Raw genomic sequence first — 17,688 nt, 5'->3', positions numbered from 1 at the left:
GATGTTGATTTGCTTTTGCTTTGTGGCTTTGGGAGTTCACGTGTTGATTGCTGTGTCACTTTTCGGTGATGTCTGAGTTTTCATTGTGAGGTGAGATTTCATCCAAAATAAATTGGCAACTAAAGTACGTACATTTGTATAGGCTTGGAGAAGTTTTTTTTGGGTCCGGCTGCCAGTTGGAATTGAATGTTGAACTTGACCAACAAGACAATATATTTTTTCTGTGAGTTTTTTTATTGCCACCCTAGCGATTTCATAATATTTTATACTCTTATATATTTATACACTAAAATACGCCTAGATACATACGTATATAGATAAATCTGCAATATCTTTTTTCCAGACAAAGGAAGTAGTGTATGTTTTGAGCATTTTTACAGTACCTGGTACTCAGACAAAGGAAATACTCTATCATTCTATGTTTTTCTCTCGTTAAAGATCTATCCGGCACATTTGGTGTCAAAGAAATCTTGGAGGAGACGAAGAGATGAATTGAAAAAATCCAGCCTTACGGAAATTTTGGAGGCGACTAAGGGCATGAGCAATGGAGGCAGCTGTCCAACTAGGCTTGGATAAAACTTTTGACATATACATGCCATGTTAGGGTCCCATTAGTATATCTTTCTCTTAAAAGGTGATTTGGTTTTTTCTCTTTCTCTCTCACATTTTCACTCAGTTTTCACTTTATGGCTGAAGAGGCTGCCTCCTGATGAAGAGGCTACTTCCTTAGCCGAACCTACTTTGGATCACCCGAACCTAACTAAAGTTGCGAGGCAGTACCTCTAGGGCATTGCATTGGGCATGCCCTAAGAAATAATCTCAAAAGGTTTGGACTTCCGAAAATTTTGGAAGGATGCTTTTGAAAAGAATAATGGCGGGCACGCGTAGCAGAACCATGACGGAACGCATGACGCGACGCCGACGTACGGCCGAGGGTGACGATCGCCGCACGCCAGCACGTCGTCGGCTCCAGGTTCCGGCAGCAGCCGCAGCCGCGCGCGCCGCCCGCCCATGGTCAACACCCACCTGGAGATCGAGGCGTCTCGATCCCCATTTATTTACCCCTCCCATCCACCATTGCTCAGCAGCAGAGCGACGACGAAGATGCTGAGGCACTCATCTTCATCATCTTCTTCTTCCCCTATTTATACGGCACTCGCCCGTCTCACCAGGCTCAAGCTCAACAGCAAACGTCTTCTCTCCTCGACAGCGCCTTCCAGAAAGACAAGCTCCACCACCCCGCTCCTCATCCTAATCCTTCTCCTCCTCCTGATCCTTGTCGTGAGCGCCGTGTTCTTGCTCCCAGCCACCACCATGTCTTCGTCTGCCCCGACGGCGCCGTTCAAGAACCCCAGGGCGGTGGTCAGGAAGCTGCTCTCGGAGGCCCAGTCCGAGGGGCATGGCGCCACCGTCAGGCGGAGCATCGGCAGGTACAGTACAGTCCATCACCCCTTCGCTGACTGAATCTCGCGAGTTGCCGTCGGTTGACTTCCGTATGTTTCTTGCTGCTCCAGGCACGAGCTCAGGAGCCTGGACCCGTTCCTCATGCTCGACGAGTTTTCGGTATCCAAGCCCGCTGGGTTCCCCGACCACCCCCACCGAGGATTCGAGACCGTGACCTACATGCTCGATGTACGCACCCGGCCATGCCCTGCTTCCTCCTCCCTCCCTCCCATGTTCTTCTTCTTCTATCTGATGAATCATGCTGCCTGCTTGCTGCTGCGATGTGTTTGCTGAAGTGTTGCTTTATGATGGCTGCAGGGGGCCTTCACCCACCAGGACTTCTCCGGACGCAAGGGCACCATCAGAACAGGAGATGTTCAGGTCCAACACCTACTCAACATTCCAGTCATGAACATGATTTGTTGGAATTTATCTCCAGCTAACACTGCAATACTGAATCTTCAGTGGATGACGGCCGGCCGTGGCATCGTGCACTCGGAGATGCCGGCGTCGGACGGCGTGCAGAAGGGCCTGCAGCTCTGGATCAACCTCGCCTCCAAGGACAAGATGTACGTGTATCATATCAAGGCAACAAAGCCAACAATCCTCCTATCCTGAATGATCAATCACTAAACTGAAATTTATGCATCCATGGCAGGATCGAGCCGCGGTATCAGGAGCTGCAAAGCAAGGACATAAGCCGCGCCGAGAAGGACGGCGTGGAGGTCCGGATCATCGCGGGGGAGGCGTTCGGGGTGCGGTCGCCGGTGTACACGCGGACGCCGACGCTCTACATGGACTTCACGATGCAGCCGGGGTCGCAGCTCCACCAGCCGGTCCCGGCGGGGTGGAACGCCTTCGTGTACGTGATCGAGGGGGAGGGCTCGTTCGGCCGGGAGGGCGCCGCGCCGGCGGCCGCGCACCACTGCCTCGTGCTCGGCGCCGACGGGGACGGGCTGAGCGTGTGGAACGGGTCCGGCGCGCCGCTGCGGTTCGTGCTGGCGGCGGGGCAGCCGCTGAAGGAGCCGGTGGTGCAGCAGGGGCCGTTCGTGATGAACACGCGCGCGGAGATCGAGCGGGCCACGGAGGACTACTACTACGGCCGCCAGGGGCGGACCTAGAACAAAAACTATCCGGTGTCACTCTACAAGTTCACACTATTTTTCTTCTGAATTTAGGGGTGTCACACACTAGAAATAGCTTGAATATTACAAACAAAACAACTTTTACCCGGGGTCATGTGACCCCTGGTAGCAAAACGTAGGTCCGCCCCTGACGGCCGCAACGGCTTCGAGAAAGCCGGACACTGGAGCTCCGCTTAAACCTTAGCAATCAGACTCTTCTTCAGACATTGCATACCATTTCATTGATACTGATGTGTATATGCTCCTTTTTCTTTAAATCTATTTTTTCTCTTGTTTATGGTTGACATTGTGATAAAAGTATGTGTAATAAGGAGAGATTCTGCGATTGATTGTCTCATGAAAAAAATTCTTCTGCTTCCTCCGATTGATTGTATGCATATAGTTACAGTATGATGTTCAGTGTATAGATTTGTGTCTTTTGGGCTAAGGAGGTTGAGAGAAGAAAAGAGACGTACGCTTTGCATCCAATATTAAGACGAAAGTACCATGTGCACACATGAGCATAAGTGCTCCTTGGACTTTTGGATTTTTGAAATTTTTTAAAACCTCGCTCTTTTATGTTTTCAAAAATTATGGCATTAAATATGTAGATAGATTTAGACACGAGGAGTGTAGTCAAAAAAGTCCCATTAAAAAATACTTTGTATTTTGGAAAATATAAAAAAGACAAATTTCTGACTATAAATAGTAGTACAATAGTACGTATATTTTGTCAGTGTACTGTCAGAAATTTGTCTTTTTTGCATCTCCAAAAATATAACGTATTTTTTGACGAGACTTTTTTGATTCCAATCCTCGTATACACATCTATCTACATATTTAATGTCATAATTCTTGAAAGCAGAGAAATATGAGAATCTGAAATTTTCAAAAATCCAAAAGTGAAGAGAGCACTGACTCCCATGTGCACAAAATCCTTGTCCCGAGCCTTCTGTTTATATTAAGACGAGCAATATATCCAGTAGGTCGACAAGCATGATTCCCACATGTACTAGGACTAGATTGGTCCGAAAGCTCTCGCATATACAGAAATCCACAATGGCTATGACTAAATTGGTCCAGAAGCTATAGCATATACAGAAATCCACAATGGCTGAGTTACCAAGTGACCGCCTCGTGTTTGCTACTGAAATTTTGCTACTATGTATGGGAGTGTCTGTGTAGCTACCACCGCAACAATCAACACAAAACTAATTTTCCGAGCATCTAAAACGAGTGTCATGTCTGGTCCTGCGTAAGGCACTTTTACACCGCAGTTACCGTCTTCAGTTTAACAGGACAGATGAGTTACTAGTATCCCAATCAGACCTTGGACCAATGCCTCATCCTGTACGGCTATGGCCAATGCCAAGAAGATCCTGGAACAAGACATTCCAACAGGAACGATTATACATTGACAATTCAAGAAATAAGAGTATGCATTAGACTTCTCGATTAAACACACTATGGGTATGAACTAGGGGTTTTCTAATGTAATCAGCCATAAATCATGCGAAAGACTTCGAAGCTGCATCGTGACATCAAAATGTAAGCAATACAAAATCATACCTAATGATCGTATCAGTAACAACTAGCTAGGGGCTGCAGAGTTTTCTCAATTTAATTATTATAAAAGGGCATGCTCCTTGCTGCAACCTCATGTAGTAACCTTGCGTCTCGCAGGCCTCCCAAATTGGTTATTGCATTGTATCATATTGGTTTTTTTTTTTGTCTGGAACTACATGATATGCGCATCATTTCTTCATCAAACAAGATTACTAGATACTCAAAAAATGATATTAAACATTCACATATAGCATATAGCTTTGCTGCAAGAAAATAACTATGTATTAGGCTTCTCAACTGAATGCACCATATATATGGATGCATGCACAATTTTGAAAGTCTGAAGGCACTAGGGTCATGGTTAAAACCTACACTTCAGAATCATGCTCCCTACAAACAGAAGAGATGAAGTTTCTAGCATAATCAGTCAGAAATCACTCTGAACTATCATGTCAGTAGCAATCAGAGGCTACACAGTTTTCTTATTTAAAATGGCAGGTTCCTTTCTGCAAGATTTGTAGTTTATACCATTGTTTAGTAAACTTGGTCAATGCAAATCTCGCAAGGGTCTGTGGCAATACACAATTGCAGTCCCCCCAAATTAATTACAGCATTTTAACATAGTGGTATTTTGGTTCCAAGCTACAAAATATGTGCATATTTTCAAATGCATCTTTTCATTATTGAACAAGATTACCATGTACAGTGGCAATGTACCATTCTTTCCCTTGGGAGGATCCTAACTGAATCATTTGCCAACTTATGTAGTTTTTTTCACACTTCAGTAAACAAGTCATTACAAAATAGTAATTGCAAGTGAACTTACATAAGAAAACCAATAATGTCCTGCAATGGATAATTTTGGTTCATAAAACTAAGAAGAAACCAGAGACACATTATCTAAATCGAAATAAGACAAAGGTGAAAACCTGAGGATGGACTCTTCCTTACCTGACAAGCTTTGTTCTTAGCTCTGGTTTCAGCTGTGCTGGGGATATCATGGTTTGGCTTGTTAAATCTTTTTTCTCGTCGATCACATGAACCCCAACCATCTGAGAACCTGCCACTTCTTTAGACACAACAGAAAAGAAAGAAAAAAAGACTTATTAGCACCAAGGGCTGCTGGTTTTCAAACCGAATGAGATGCAAGTGCATACAAAATGACGTACTGCATAGACGCTCGGACAAGAAATTGAGCACTGTTGACACTGTGGCTGTCATCGTACTCAATAGAGTGGTCCCTGATTTCAAATGAGATATTGTAGAAGCACGATAATTTTCTCCACCCTGAGATGGGTTAGAGAAGTTAGACGATGAAGATTCACTCTTCTATAATCAGGATTTCAGAACTCAGTCAGTCAAGGTAGCGTAAAAAGCACAGACCTGATTTCTTTATGTATGGATTCCCACTGATCATGGTGTGGTCGCCTTTGTCTAAAATCTGAAATTAATGTTTGAGAGAAAAGTGTAAACCATAGAATCCGAGCTTTCCATCACAAGTAAAAAATGCGTCGAAATTACACTGGCATGTAATGTAAGCATGTGTATCCCCATGCAGCGTATCACTTGGAATAATTTCCCATCAGTACGTACTCCCTCCGGTCTTAACTTCATCAAAATTTGGATGTATCTAGAGTTCTAGACACTAAGCAGTAACTAGGTACATCCAAATTTGCACAAAGTTAGGACAAATTTCATGGGACGGAGGGAGTAGTATGTATAATTGTATCTTGGATTTCTCAGAGTGGTCATCTGATAAAGCTTTCTTGATAAATTATCAACCCCTAACGAGAAGCACAGACCATAGAATCTGAGCTTTCCTCACAAGTAAAAAAGGCGTCGAAACTACACTGGCCTGTAGTGTAAGCATGTGTGTTCCCATGCAATGTATCACTTGGAATAATTTGCCACCAGTAAGCAGTATGTATAGATTGTAGTATCTTGAATTTTGCGGAGTGGTCATCCAATCAAGCTTTCTCAACAAATTTGCAACCCCTAACGTGAAGCACAAACCATAGATCTGAGCTTTCCATTGCAAAGGAAAAAATGCGAAGAAACCACATTAGCATGCTATGTATAGAGCTGCAAGACGACAATTGCACAGGAGAGAAACATGTTGCACTATGTAATGTTCTGCCCAGAATAATTCTGGAACAACCACTGGCAGTCTATAATTTGTATCTCAAATGTGTTAAGCCGTGACCCGATCAAGCTTTCTCAGTGAATTTACAACCCCTAAAGAGTGTAGATTCGTTGCAACAAAAAAAAAAACTGTAACTAACCAGACGAGAGTAGTGATTCCATGAAGCAGGCAACCGGGTAGAGAAAAAATATCTAGGGAGGATCACCAGTAGTCTACAATTTGTATATCGAATATCGCAAATTAGTAACCCGAACAGGCTTTCTCGGTGAATTGCAACCCCTAACGAGTATAGATCCGTCGAGAAAAAAAACTCGGGGGTATGAATTGATCCTATGAAGCATCGGGGATGGGATGGGATGAGAGAGGCCGTACCTAGAGGGAAACCTCCTGGTACTTTCTGAAGCTGGCCACGGACGCGGCGGCGGCGGGGAAGAGGCTGTGCGCGGCGGCGGCGGCGGCGGCGACGGGGCTCGCGGCGTTGGGCTCCGTGACCCAGGGCAGCTCGGGGCGCGGGTGCTGGACGAGCATCAACCCCCTGGAGGCGTCGGGGGCCATGTAGGGCGGAGGAGGCGAGGGCGGAGGCGGCGTGGCGTGGCCGTGGGCGTGGGCGTGGGAGGCGATGCGCTGGAGCTTGTAGGGGCGGGCGGGCTGCAGCACCTCGCCGCGGTGCGGGTCGTCGACGGGGCCGCACCGGGAGATGGCGGGGGAGGGCGGGGGCTTGGGGAGGCCCCTCTGGGAGGCTTGGGCGGCGGTGTCGACGCAGGCCCAGAGCGCGGCGTCGTCGAGGTCGTGGTCGGCCATGGCGCCGGCGAGGGGCGGTGGTGGAAGTGGAATGGGAATTGGGGATTTTGGGGATTTGCTTCTCGCTCGCAGCGATTCAAAACGAAAAGGAAATGTGTCGTTAGTAGCTGGGCTGGGCTTTTATCGTCCGTCCAGTTGCCCATGCAACCTATTCAGGTAAAGCCCACTCACGTATTTTGCAAATTCTGGATAAAAAACGAACTCATGTATTTTGCACTAAATGTAAATGTGGCACAAAAATATATATTTCGCACTAAGAAACTAGGGAAACCCAATCCAAGTGTCAACAGAAGAAGAAAAAAGCAGCCGCCCGTTTTTACTCCATGAGTCCAGCTAAAAAGACCCTAGCCCCTTACTCCGTCCCGATCGACATTCAACATGTCATGCCCCTCTCCTTGCCCCTCTAGTAGCAAAAAAGGGTGGGGACCCTAGATATGTACTTGGCGCTCTAACCGGGTCCCCGAAGTTATGGTTTCATGGTGTCATGGTGGTGGATGGCGACGTTGAAGAAATGGCCGCCGACTCTACTTTGGCTAAAAAAAAACCCTAGCCCTCCACCCCCTCCGTCCCGGCCGTTGTTTGATGGAACCATGACCTTCTACTTGTCGGTCTAGTGGCACTACGTGGTGGGACCCTAGAGCTATGCGTAGAGTTGTAACCGGGCCCCTAAAGCTAGGGTTTCATGGTGTCGTGGTGGCACATCTTAGATGGAGGTGCCGACGCTACGTCGAATAACAATACCCAACCTCAACCCCATTCTAGAGGTGTAGTTGATGGTGTCGAGAAGCCAGTGGGTACGTGTCATCGTGGGGATTGTGCTCTGGCTTTGTGTAGTGTTGGTCTGGTACTCTGGTCTTCGACCTATTGGTCTCGTCGGCATAGTTTTTTCTTGTGTTTAAGTTGAACCGCAAGCTCTCACTGACGATAGCCCGACTACCAACACATGTTGGGTTGTGTACCCGATTCGGCTACTTCCCTATATTTCGTTGTACACGACATGTGGCTACCGTAGAGTCTTTTATGATGAATTTCCCTCTACATTTGTCTATGGATTACTTAGTTACTACTCTACCTGCCTTAGTTCTCTCCTTTAGCGGTGTGATGGCAACGTGTCAAGCACAAGTGGATTCACTTCCAGAAGGTTTTGTCCTACATCTGGATGCCCTTTGTAATAGTGTTCTTTGGTTAATATATTTCAGATATTAGCCCTAAAAAATTAAGGTGTTTAGTTCATATCTTTTTGTCAGTTACCCTAATACATCGTTACTATCTTGTAGCGTTACACTTGTTTGGTTCATAGACCTACGGACAACATGGCTTACGGAAACTCTACAGTACAACGTGGAGTAAGTTGGTTCGCCGTAGGTGTAGCATTACTCGTGCAAACAAGGCAACTTGTCTCTACCGTAAACAAATCATGTTACAAGAGAGATCCAAGTCGAGTAAAGTCCCCTATCCCCACCGATGCAGATCTCCGCCTAACCGTCCTCCATTCCAATTATGTTTAGTCGAGCCTCTCGATCTGTCATTGTCCCTCGAGAAGTAGAAAGAATAGCAATTTCCATTTCACCCGAAACTTTAGGAATTGCTAGATAGTTGGTATAAATCCATAAGCCAGGTCGGCTTATATTCTTTAAAAAGGTTCTTTGTGGCTCACACTATGTGCCTCGACCTTTCGATGAGAAACATTCCGTCGATTTGGGAGCAAATTGACCTTGATGACTACACCCAACAATAGATTGTGTTTTTTTTTCCAATGGTTGCTTATCTTTTTCATTAAGAAAAGCAAAGGTTCAACAGATATGTGGCCTGGCCACCCACTCACGCCACACAAGAATCAATACCACTGCTCTGTAATGTCCGTAGCTCTGCTTCTTCTTCTACCTGCATGTGCTAAGTTTCACTGCCGCAGGTCCTCGTTTGCGAACACAAATAGCTGCTCCATGTCAGTTCTGTCTTTCGAAAGTACGAGGGTTGCGCTTGTGTGTGTTGTGGGAATAAACAATCTTATCTGAGCTGAAAGAAAATTGACAACGTCAAGACAACTCAAAGAAAGTCCAAGCAAAGAGTGATGGTTAACAAGTCAAAGAATCAAGGAATATAAATAAGAAGTCAAAATATGAAGGCCCATGGAAAGAAGTCACTGTGTGAAGGGATTTGTGGGATAGTTCCCCATAGAACATGCACCACACCGTCTCCCTAATCACCATGAACCCTTGGACCAAAGGTTACCCCCACTAATGCTCTCACCTACCATCTCAAGAGTAGCCTTGGTCATTTGGCAAGGATCCATAGGTTAAAAATAGCCCCATGGACATGTACTACATTCACTCTCACTTGAACGAATTCAATGGGAGGTATTAGTGTTCGGAGACAGGTTCGGGGAGCCTAGTACACCGCCTTCCTAACATAGGGCTAAGTCGCACACCATCAAGGAGACCGAGCTAGCTTATTAAAAAAAAACATTGTTGTGCCAATGTTTCTTCGTGTACAACAACCTTTGCTATAAGGCCGCCTTACAAACCTCTACTCATATTGTGTTGTAAGACCATGCACTATGTGGTCTCAAAGCGATTCATAGAGGCTTTGAAACCGGTTCCACACATAGTGGAGCATCGCACCAAAAGATCTGACAACAAAAGCGCATCACAAAGTTGGTTCGGTTCATAGCTATTAAAGTAATGTTTCCAGGTGGATAGCAAAGAGAGAGAGGGGTAGCTCGTGAGTAGAAGTGAAGAAAAGAGCAACATAGCAAACGATTTTTTCACTGTGTTGTAGGTCCATATCTGCATGTGAAGCGATGCTACACATAGCAGCAAAACTAGAGCGGTTCCAAATCCTGACAGTTTTTTCAATGAATCGATTCAACATAGTATATGGCCTAACTATGCGTAAAGAGTTCCCCTGCTGTGTCATTGTTTCTACAAGAACAACATGTCAGATCACGTAGTTTAGATACTCGAAATGGCTAGGGATGGCAATGTGTACATTACATTTATGCATATGAAAACCTGAGGACATTCAAAACATTTTGAAAATAGTATTGAAAGGATATAAGTTTCATTAACTTAACAAATTGGGTTCGATTTGAGTGTTATAATTCGACATGAAATTTGATGGATTCCTAACTTTTGGAGCACAATCAATCATGTTGATTATAATAGGAATAAACAGTGCATAAAGCACAATACCATCATAAGCAAAGTACAATTAAGATTAAACTTGAAAATTAATTGCCAAAGTAATAATTGTTGAGCCATGTCGTGGTGTAACCTCTTCGTTGAAAACTGTTTCCATAAACGCAATGCCGCCAAAGGGAAGCATTGTCCTTTGCATTTATGTTTTTTTAGGGTTTGGCCACCTTTACTGAAACTCAACATACATAGGGATACAAACGCCTTCAGGTGGCGCTGAGAACCAAACTTGGCGACCTCGCTTCGTCGAGCACACTACTCCTAGCCAAACTATGAGCCTCTTTATTCAAACTCCTCTCGTGGCAGAAACACACCTCTTCAAAGTCACATTTGGACTCCCAATCTCCTAGGTGATGTGCGCATAGACTCACATCGTCCCCTGTTTCAAACTGTTTATAACATTATAGCAATCACTTGCCACCTTAACTCGTCGGGCGTTGATGTCGTGTACGAGGGCGACCGCCTCCCGACATTCTGGCTATCCTTCGCATTATGTAGGAAAAAGGTAAAAAAGGATCAGCATGTATATTCTGGGCTGTGGACAGCCAGAAAGTCAAATAGGCTCACCGGTGCCCAGCGCACGGTTGTATGGAGTATGTATGTATGGACCAGCTGCTGGACTCAAAAGTCAAAGCCTGAACTCTGAAAGCTGAGGTGGAGTTAGGAAATAATGATTTTGCAGTCACTGCATATGCTTGGCTCATCCGCTGATTTTTTAATTAGTCGCAACCTTTTCGTGCTCACTCAGCTAAGAATCAGACAGACCTACTTCCACCATCCCAAAGTGACTCAACTTTGTCTAGATACGGGTATACCTAAGCCTAAAATGGGTCGAAAACTCGAGATACATCCGTATTTAGACAAAGTTGAGTCACTTATTTTGGGGAGGAGGGAATACAAAAATTGATCTGTTGGATTCATCAATAATCACATAAAAAACCATTTATCCCTATTCAATAAATATATATACTTATGTACCTCGCAGGCTGTCAGTCAGTTTGCATGCTGAGATTGAGAGCAGTACTCCCTGACGAGTTCCCTGAACAGCGACCCTTCTCTCTGCATCAGCTTCCCAGGCTCCTCGTACTCCACCACCTCACCTATACAGATCAGAAGAATCAACACGTTCTCCTCTAAATACATCCAACAATCATTTAATCCTTTTAAAAGCAAGCTTGTAAAGATCATTAATTGGCATATATACCGTCACTGATGGCGAACACCATGTCACAATCCATCACCGTCGGAATCCGGTGGGCGACCGTGATGACGGTGCGGTCGGCGAACTCTGTCCTGATAGTCCTCTGGATGATGGTGTCCGTCAAGTTGTCGATGGATGCTGTGGCCTCGTCAAGGACCAGGATCTGGTGCCGCCGCAAGAGCATGCGGCACAGGCAGAGCAGCTGCCTCTGGCCCATGCTCCAGTTTGAGCCTGAGTCCATGACTGTCAGGTTTTGTCAGGCTTAATTATCAATTAAACAGTGTGGCGCCTAAGCAAACTCAGTTAACTGAAAGCAACAGTTAGAAAAATAAAGTAACACTTACTCAGTGAATCCAAACCTTGCTTCTTATCTTGAACAATTTGAATTAGCTGGCACTTTCCAAGAGCCTTAAAAACAGAGGTAATAACTTTGTTACAACAAGGAACAACTAATAAAGTCTATGGAGATCATCTGTTCCGTCCTTACCTCCCATAGCTGTTCATCTGAGAACTGGCCTAGAGGATCCAAGTTATAGCGTATGGAACCATGAAAAAGTGTTGGATCCTGCGGGATAAGACCGATGCGCGACCGCAAGTCATGCAACCCAATTCTTGTAATATCTTGCCCATCGATTATTATTTTCCCTCCAGATGGCTCAACAAGTCGGAACAATGCGTTTATCAAAGTTGTCTTGCCGCTTCCGGTGCGCCCAACTACCCCGATCTTGTCCCCTCCTCCAAATGTGCAAGTGATCCCGTGCAGAATGAATGGAGAATCTTGACTATATTTAATCTGTCCACATGTATATATATTGGTAAGTCCAATAGTGGACCAAACTGGAAAATGAAATTAGGTGAGTTTTCAGGTACCTTCAAGTCCACGAGTTGAATCTTACCCGTGGCCGGCCAGCAGTCTGGTGGGCGATTATCTTCGATGATATCTGGTGCCTCTTTTGCAGCATTCATGTATTGGCTAAATCTTTCGACAGAGACGATTTGGTTTGCAAGAGAACACTGGCTTTGGACAGAGAAAACCAATAACATATTGAGTGATAGACCGTAAGACAGAACCATTCCTACAGTTCCTGTGGAATCGAAAAGATGCCATATTAAAGGACAAGCATGCGGTGCAGCCTTTGCAAAATTTGAGATCCAAGGAGATACAGAACTACAGCAACATACATCAGGATACTCCAAAATGAGACAAGGTAGCTGCTAAGTAGTTCAGAAGTGCATCTTACCTGCGGTAAAAGTCCCCTGGGGAAGAAGAGCAATGGCAAAGGCAGAAGACGAAAGGATAGCGGCACTCATGATCTCCAGGCGTAGAGTAAGCCATTCAGTTGCTGCAAAATTATGGAAACATGGGCTCGCATTGTTATCAACGAGCTCCAACATTTTAGCGAAAAAGCGATCTTCTTGCCCAAAGGCCCTTATTACGCTTGCTCCTGAAATTGATTCTCCCAGGTGATTGGCGATAAGAGATTTCGTGGTGCCGTTGATCATCATCATTTCCTTTGCGAAGGTTAAGTAGAGCCTCTGCAGAACCAGCCATAGCTCAGTGCCACTACCAAGCTTAACTGACTAATTTACATGCACGGAGAGAACAAGTCATATGTGAAGTACCTGCAGCTTAGCAGCCAGGAGGAGGACTGGAACAGAGACAAGCAAAACTTGCCAAGTGGCAAACACCAACACGCCCAGATTACCATATGCATTCATGGTGGCACTGATGCTGAAAGCAAAACTAAATGGAATGTCAAGGTCGATAATGCTCAAGTCCGAAGACACCTGCAGCCAAACAAGGTTTAGCATTGAAAATCACAAAGGTTGAAAAGAAAACTTTGATCCTTTTATCGTAATTCATACGCACTTGCTTACCCGGCTAAGTAGCCTTCCACGCGGAGTGGAGTCAAAAAAGGATATGGGGGCACGGAACAAAGTGGTAAGTAAATTGGAAAATAGAGATTCCGATGTTTGAAGGCCAAGGCCTACTGCTGCTAGAGCTCTCAAAAGCAAGAAAATGATTGAACCAGCTCCAATTGCGACATAGACCGTAGCCAGACGCAGTGTGCTCACATGAGGGTTTTGCACATTGGCAGCAAGCCATGAGTTTTGGGCAACTTGTCCAGATATGAAAAGTAAGTTTGTGACCGCAACAAGAGAAGCATACACATAGCCCTTGTTCTGGAACAAGTACTGTAAATAAGGCCCCAAGCTAGTGTAACCAATCTCTTCATCTTCTCTCTTCATCAATTGATCCTCTTCTGAGTGCTTCATGGCCTCATCTTCTCTACTACTAATATGGATGCAGCTGATCTTCGCTGTAGGCTTGCCATTGGTCCTTTCATCATTGGCCATGGACATAACATTTGAAAAGTTGGCGCCATCTTTGTGTGCATGTACAAGTTCCCGAAATTCCTTTGAAGTTGATAGTAATTCTTTGTAAGAACCAGCAAGCTTTATCTCTCCGTCACACATTAGCTGCCAGCAGGAAAGTGTTACTAACCACTACTGATTTTAAGTAATATATAAGTATATATGGATTTGGATAATCAGTGAAATAGCTCCTGCAAATTCAGAACTTTCACCGACAAAATGAGACAAAATTCCTACTGAAACATACGCCAATCTTATTACACCTTACACCATTGTAAACAACCTATACATGAGGTCAATAATCCAGCTATGCACCATGATGAAAGAAGAAACTAATGTACCATAAGTGAGTGAAAATATACACCAAGCAGTTAGCTACTGAACATAAACAATAAAATACAGCCCCTTTGAAATACTAACCATAGAACAATGTACATATAATACTTACTTGGATGGAATCAAATGCAGGTAAAAACTCCACTTTATGAGTTATTAACACAACAGTCTTTCTTGCTAAGCCTCCAATAACATAATCCTGCAACAGAGCTGCAACATCAGAGAACATGGAAACACATGCAACTGGTCAAATAAAACAATGGATGCACATACATTAAAGAGGCTTGTGGCCGTGTGCACATCAACAGAACTGAAAGGGTCATCAAGCAGATAGACATCCGCATCTTGATACAACGCTCGAGCTAACTGAACACGTTGCTTCTGTCCTCCACTAAGATTAACTCCTTTCTCCCCAATTTGAGTGAGATCACCAGATGGCAACATTTCAAGATCTTTGATCAAGGAACATCGGTGAAGAGCCTCTTCGTACCTTTGCATGTCCATGGTGGACCCAAAGAGGATATTGTCCCTCACGGTTCCTTTCTGGATCCATGCATTCTGGGACACGTACGCTATTTTCCCACAGACTTCGATCTGCAAGAAGATATAGAGATAAGCATGGCATTGCATGCCCTTTATTACTGAATGATACTAATTTCCATAGAACAGAAAAATCATTGTCATCTAACCCGCACCGTAAATCATATGGTTTCATTAGCAACCATACTTATTTAGCAGCAAATTAATGGTGTATAAACATACCTTGCCCTCTGTCCTGGGGACATCCCCAAAAATAGCTCCTAAAAGAGTCGACTTCCCAGACCCAACCTCGCCGCATATCGCTACCTTCTCTCCAGATTTCACCTCCAAATCTATGTTCCTCAGGCTTGGTCTATCTGAATTATTCTCCCATGAGAAATTTCCAGACCTGATCAACACATAGCACTGACCGTGTTCACCGGATCGCTCCTGCCCATGCCGAACATCCTGCAGCTCAGGCACGCCAAGGAACTCAGCGATCCGAGACAACGATGCTCTTCCCTGGATGATGGCTCCGATGACATCAGGCATCCGGTTAATCGGGTCCTGCACGAGCCGCAGTGCGGCGACGAACGCGAAAACATTGTTAGCATCCAGCGGGATCCTCAGAAACCAGCAGGCCGTGAACGTTGCAGCAGAGACAAGCGCCGGCGACGCCCAGAACACGACGCTGGTGTACGCTCTCCCCGTCTGGAACGCCGACAGCCAGCGGAGCTCCGACTCCCGGAGACCTCTGATCACCTCCCTGAAATGGTTCTCCCACGCGTAGACCTTCAAAGCTTTCATGTTGGCAATGGACTCCGACACGGCATTCAGTCTCATGTCCTGCGCTCTCATCAGCTCGCTCTGCACGCTCTGCTGGTGCCTGGCTAGCGGCGCGTTGACGGCCACGGTGAGCAGGATCACGGCGACGGACGCGATCGCCGCCGCGCCGACGGCGTCGTGGAGCACGGCCAGCGCGACGGCGAGCTGGAGGACCGTGGCCCATGCCTGGTGGAGCCTGAAGGGGAACAGGTCCCCGATCCGGCGCGCGTCCACCGCCAGGTAGCTGAGGATCTGCCCGGGGGAGTGGTTCGTCGTGGCCGGTGAGGGGGGTAGTCGCTGCTGCTTCCGGTAGATCGCGGCGGAGAGGAGCGAGGTCACCTGGATCCCCGCCCGGCGGGAGCGGAAGTACCACTGCCGCTGCGAGACCGACTCGACGCACTTGGCGAGGAACAGCGCCAGGGCCAGCAGGCAGCACCGCTCGCGCCGCGCGGCCGGAGGAGACGAGGCGGATGCGTGGACGAATGCCTTGAGGAGCGGCGGCCCCGCGGAGAGGGCGAGCACCTTGAGGAGGGCGTACAGGGCGGAGGCGGCGATCTCCGCGCTGTGGCAGGAGACGATCGCGCGGAGGATCGCGGCGGGGCGAGGGTGATGGTGGTCGTGGATGGAGGTGGCGGCGGCGGCGAGGGCGGAGGAGAACGCGGTGTACTGGGTGTCGGCACGGTCCGCGGCGCCCAGGTTCGGGACGTCGCCGGCGGCGTGGGGGGCGTTGGTGGTGGTGATGAGGGGGTCGAGCCATGAGAAGGCGAGCCTTCCGAAGAAGCCCGCGGCGGAGAAGGGCGTCTCCGACCTCCCGGCCTCGTAGCAGCCGAAGCCATCTCTTTCTTCAGCTCCGCTGAGCAGTGCGGGGAACGAGCCGAGCCTAGGATCGCGACGGCCCCGCCGCCGTCTCTGCTGCTGCTGGAGGGGTATGGCGCGCGGCGAGTAGAGGAAGACCGGGCGGAGAAGCCGGGAGGGGATCAGACATGGGGAGGAGGAGCGGAAGGTGGCGGCGGGGATTGAACGACGGCGAGGTCGGGGAATGGCGGTGGAGGAGAAGGCGGCGGAGGTGGCAGTGGCCATGGCCCACTACCGCGATCACTGTTCGTTGACGGGACCTTGGTTGACCAGGAAAAGGTCAATGTCTCCTTCGTCGGTACTGGGGAAAGATAAAAAAAGGCTAATTGGTGCAGGTCCATGAACTACGGGCCGACGGGAAACGAACGTTAAAAATGACTGCCCGCGTCCGCAGACATTAAATCGTTTGTATAGGATCTCCCCGTCTTGTTTGTTTTATGTAATCATATACGGAGTATTTTATTAGACAATCTGTTTAAAGAGATTATACATATAGTTACCACATAAGACAAATATTTGTGTTAAACAACTTTGTACAAGTAAACTTACAAGAAGTAAAACTACAAGTTCACTCTTGCAGAAACATGTGCCTCGCCGAAACCACGTCCATCTTCCTCCACCGTCACCATGGTAACACCGGAAAAAGAGGCGAACAACCGCCAGATCTAGATCTGGGAGAGCACCATCATTTCAAAGATGTTTTTTGAGCCGATGAACCAAGTCGTCGTAGAGAACGAGCTCGAGACTTTGTGGCATGTCGGCCGGGATCTTCCCGGTGGTCACCAGATCCCAACGTCGCCATCTTCACTAGACTCAGTCGAAGAAGACGAACGCCGCCGCCTGCCGTCATCCTCACACCCAACTGCAAGACACCACACACAACTGCAGCAGCCAACGCAACCGTCACTCGCGAGAGTGCCGAACGCTAGTCACTAGACACGAATCTCACCAGATCCAAAGACCGGCGAGAAGACCAGGCCACCTGCCCATTGACGCCACTGGTTGGAGCTACGTCGGGATGGAGAAAGAGCATAGGCAAATTATTCCAACGCGCCGCAGTCTCCTCCATAGAACAACGCCCCAAGAAAACACTTACCCACCAAACTACCGGCCGGAGAAGTCACTCCCGAGTCCCCACCCCCTCCCGTTGTTGGAGCGGCCGACGGAGGAGGCAGGGACCGGCGACTTGGCCGACCTAGTCGGGAGCAGAGTTGTCGCCTAGATCGATCTCTTTTACGAGCGGTTAGAGGCGGTGTGTTTGGGGAAACTGCCCCCGTCTGGTTTTATTAGGTATGTCTAGCGGGT

General features: G+C 47.1%; 3 protein-coding genes across 11 annotated transcripts; 1 reads left to right on the top strand and 2 right to left on the bottom strand.

Moving 5' to 3' along the window:
- The first annotated feature begins 812 nt into the window (after positions 1-812).
- LOC127328247 (pirin-like protein) lies at positions 813-2,564 on the top strand. The gene is made up of 5 exons (XM_051354859.2): positions 813-1,430; positions 1,515-1,632; positions 1,762-1,824; positions 1,909-2,012; positions 2,102-2,564. Exons 1-5 carry the CDS (start codon positions 1,012-1,014, stop codon positions 2,562-2,564), a joined length of 1,167 nt encoding a protein of 388 aa, XP_051210819.1. The 5' UTR covers positions 813-1,011.
- A 929-nt stretch (positions 2,565-3,493) lies between these two features.
- On the bottom strand, positions 3,494-7,159 carry LOC127331309 (uncharacterized). The gene is given in 5 exon segments (XM_051357424.2): positions 3,494-3,946; positions 5,085-5,202; positions 5,303-5,420; positions 5,517-5,574; positions 6,649-7,159. Coding segments are annotated over 5 exon segments (759 nt in total). The 5' UTR covers positions 7,078-7,159; the 3' UTR covers positions 3,494-3,910.
- Positions 7,160-8,714: 1,555 nt separating this feature from the next.
- Positions 8,715-16,710, bottom strand: LOC127331308 (ABC transporter C family member 10). 9 transcript variants are annotated; one of them, XR_007869704.2, is made up of 13 exons: positions 14,947-16,707; positions 14,458-14,778; positions 14,297-14,383; positions 13,351-13,953; positions 13,096-13,260; positions 12,714-13,008; positions 12,343-12,557; positions 11,960-12,265; positions 11,817-11,880; positions 11,476-11,715; positions 11,250-11,371; positions 10,839-10,920; positions 10,342-10,754 (listed from the first exon to the last, which is right to left on the bottom strand). XR_007869704.2 is itself a non-coding variant. In XM_051357420.2 (12 exons), the coding sequence occupies exons 1-11, from the start codon at positions 16,606-16,608 to the stop codon at positions 11,265-11,267; spliced, it is 4,065 nt and encodes a 1,354-aa protein (XP_051213380.1). In that variant the 5' UTR covers positions 16,609-16,707; the 3' UTR covers positions 8,715-9,093; positions 11,250-11,264. The 9 variants fall into 9 exon arrangements, 5 of the variants coding, with proteins under 5 accessions (XP_051213380.1, XP_051213381.1, XP_051213378.1 ...); XR_007869706.2 differs by having other exon boundaries at positions 10,342-10,749; XR_007869703.2 differs by having other exon boundaries at positions 10,839-10,913.
- Between the last annotated feature and the right edge of the window lie 978 nt (positions 16,711-17,688).

This window comes from Lolium perenne, chromosome 2 (assembly GCF_019359855.2).
Source record: "Lolium perenne isolate Kyuss_39 chromosome 2, Kyuss_2.0, whole genome shotgun sequence".
Lineage (NCBI taxonomy): Eukaryota > Viridiplantae > Streptophyta > Magnoliopsida > Poales > Poaceae > Lolium > Lolium perenne.
Note: the sequence above shows the minus strand (reverse complement) of the source record. Positions and strands in the feature narration are given on the sequence as shown.

Excerpts from the sequence above, each read along its gene's own strand:
- LOC127328247 (XM_051354859.2), top strand. The coding sequence starts at position 1,012 with ATGGTCAACACCCACCTGGAGATCGAGGCGTCTCGATCCCCATTTATT. Across the intron at positions 1,633-1,761 it reads CCGTGACCTACATGCTCGAT|GGGGCCTTCACCCACCAGGA; the intron begins GTACGCACCCGG and ends TGATGGCTGCAG. Across the intron at positions 1,825-1,908 it reads TCAGAACAGGAGATGTTCAG|TGGATGACGGCCGGCCGTGG; the intron begins GTCCAACACCTA and ends CTGAATCTTCAG.
- LOC127331308 (XM_051357420.2), bottom strand. The coding sequence starts at position 16,608 with ATGGCCACTGCCACCTCCGCCGCCTTCTCCTCCACCGCCATTCCCCGA. Across the intron at positions 13,954-14,296 it reads CTGCATTTGATTCCATCCAA|CTAATGTGTGACGGAGAGAT; the intron begins GTAAGTATTATA and ends TCCTGCTGGCAG. Across the intron at positions 11,716-11,816 it reads GCAAGGTTTGGATTCACTGA|TCATGGACTCAGGCTCAAAC; the intron begins GTAAGTGTTACT and ends AAAACCTGACAG.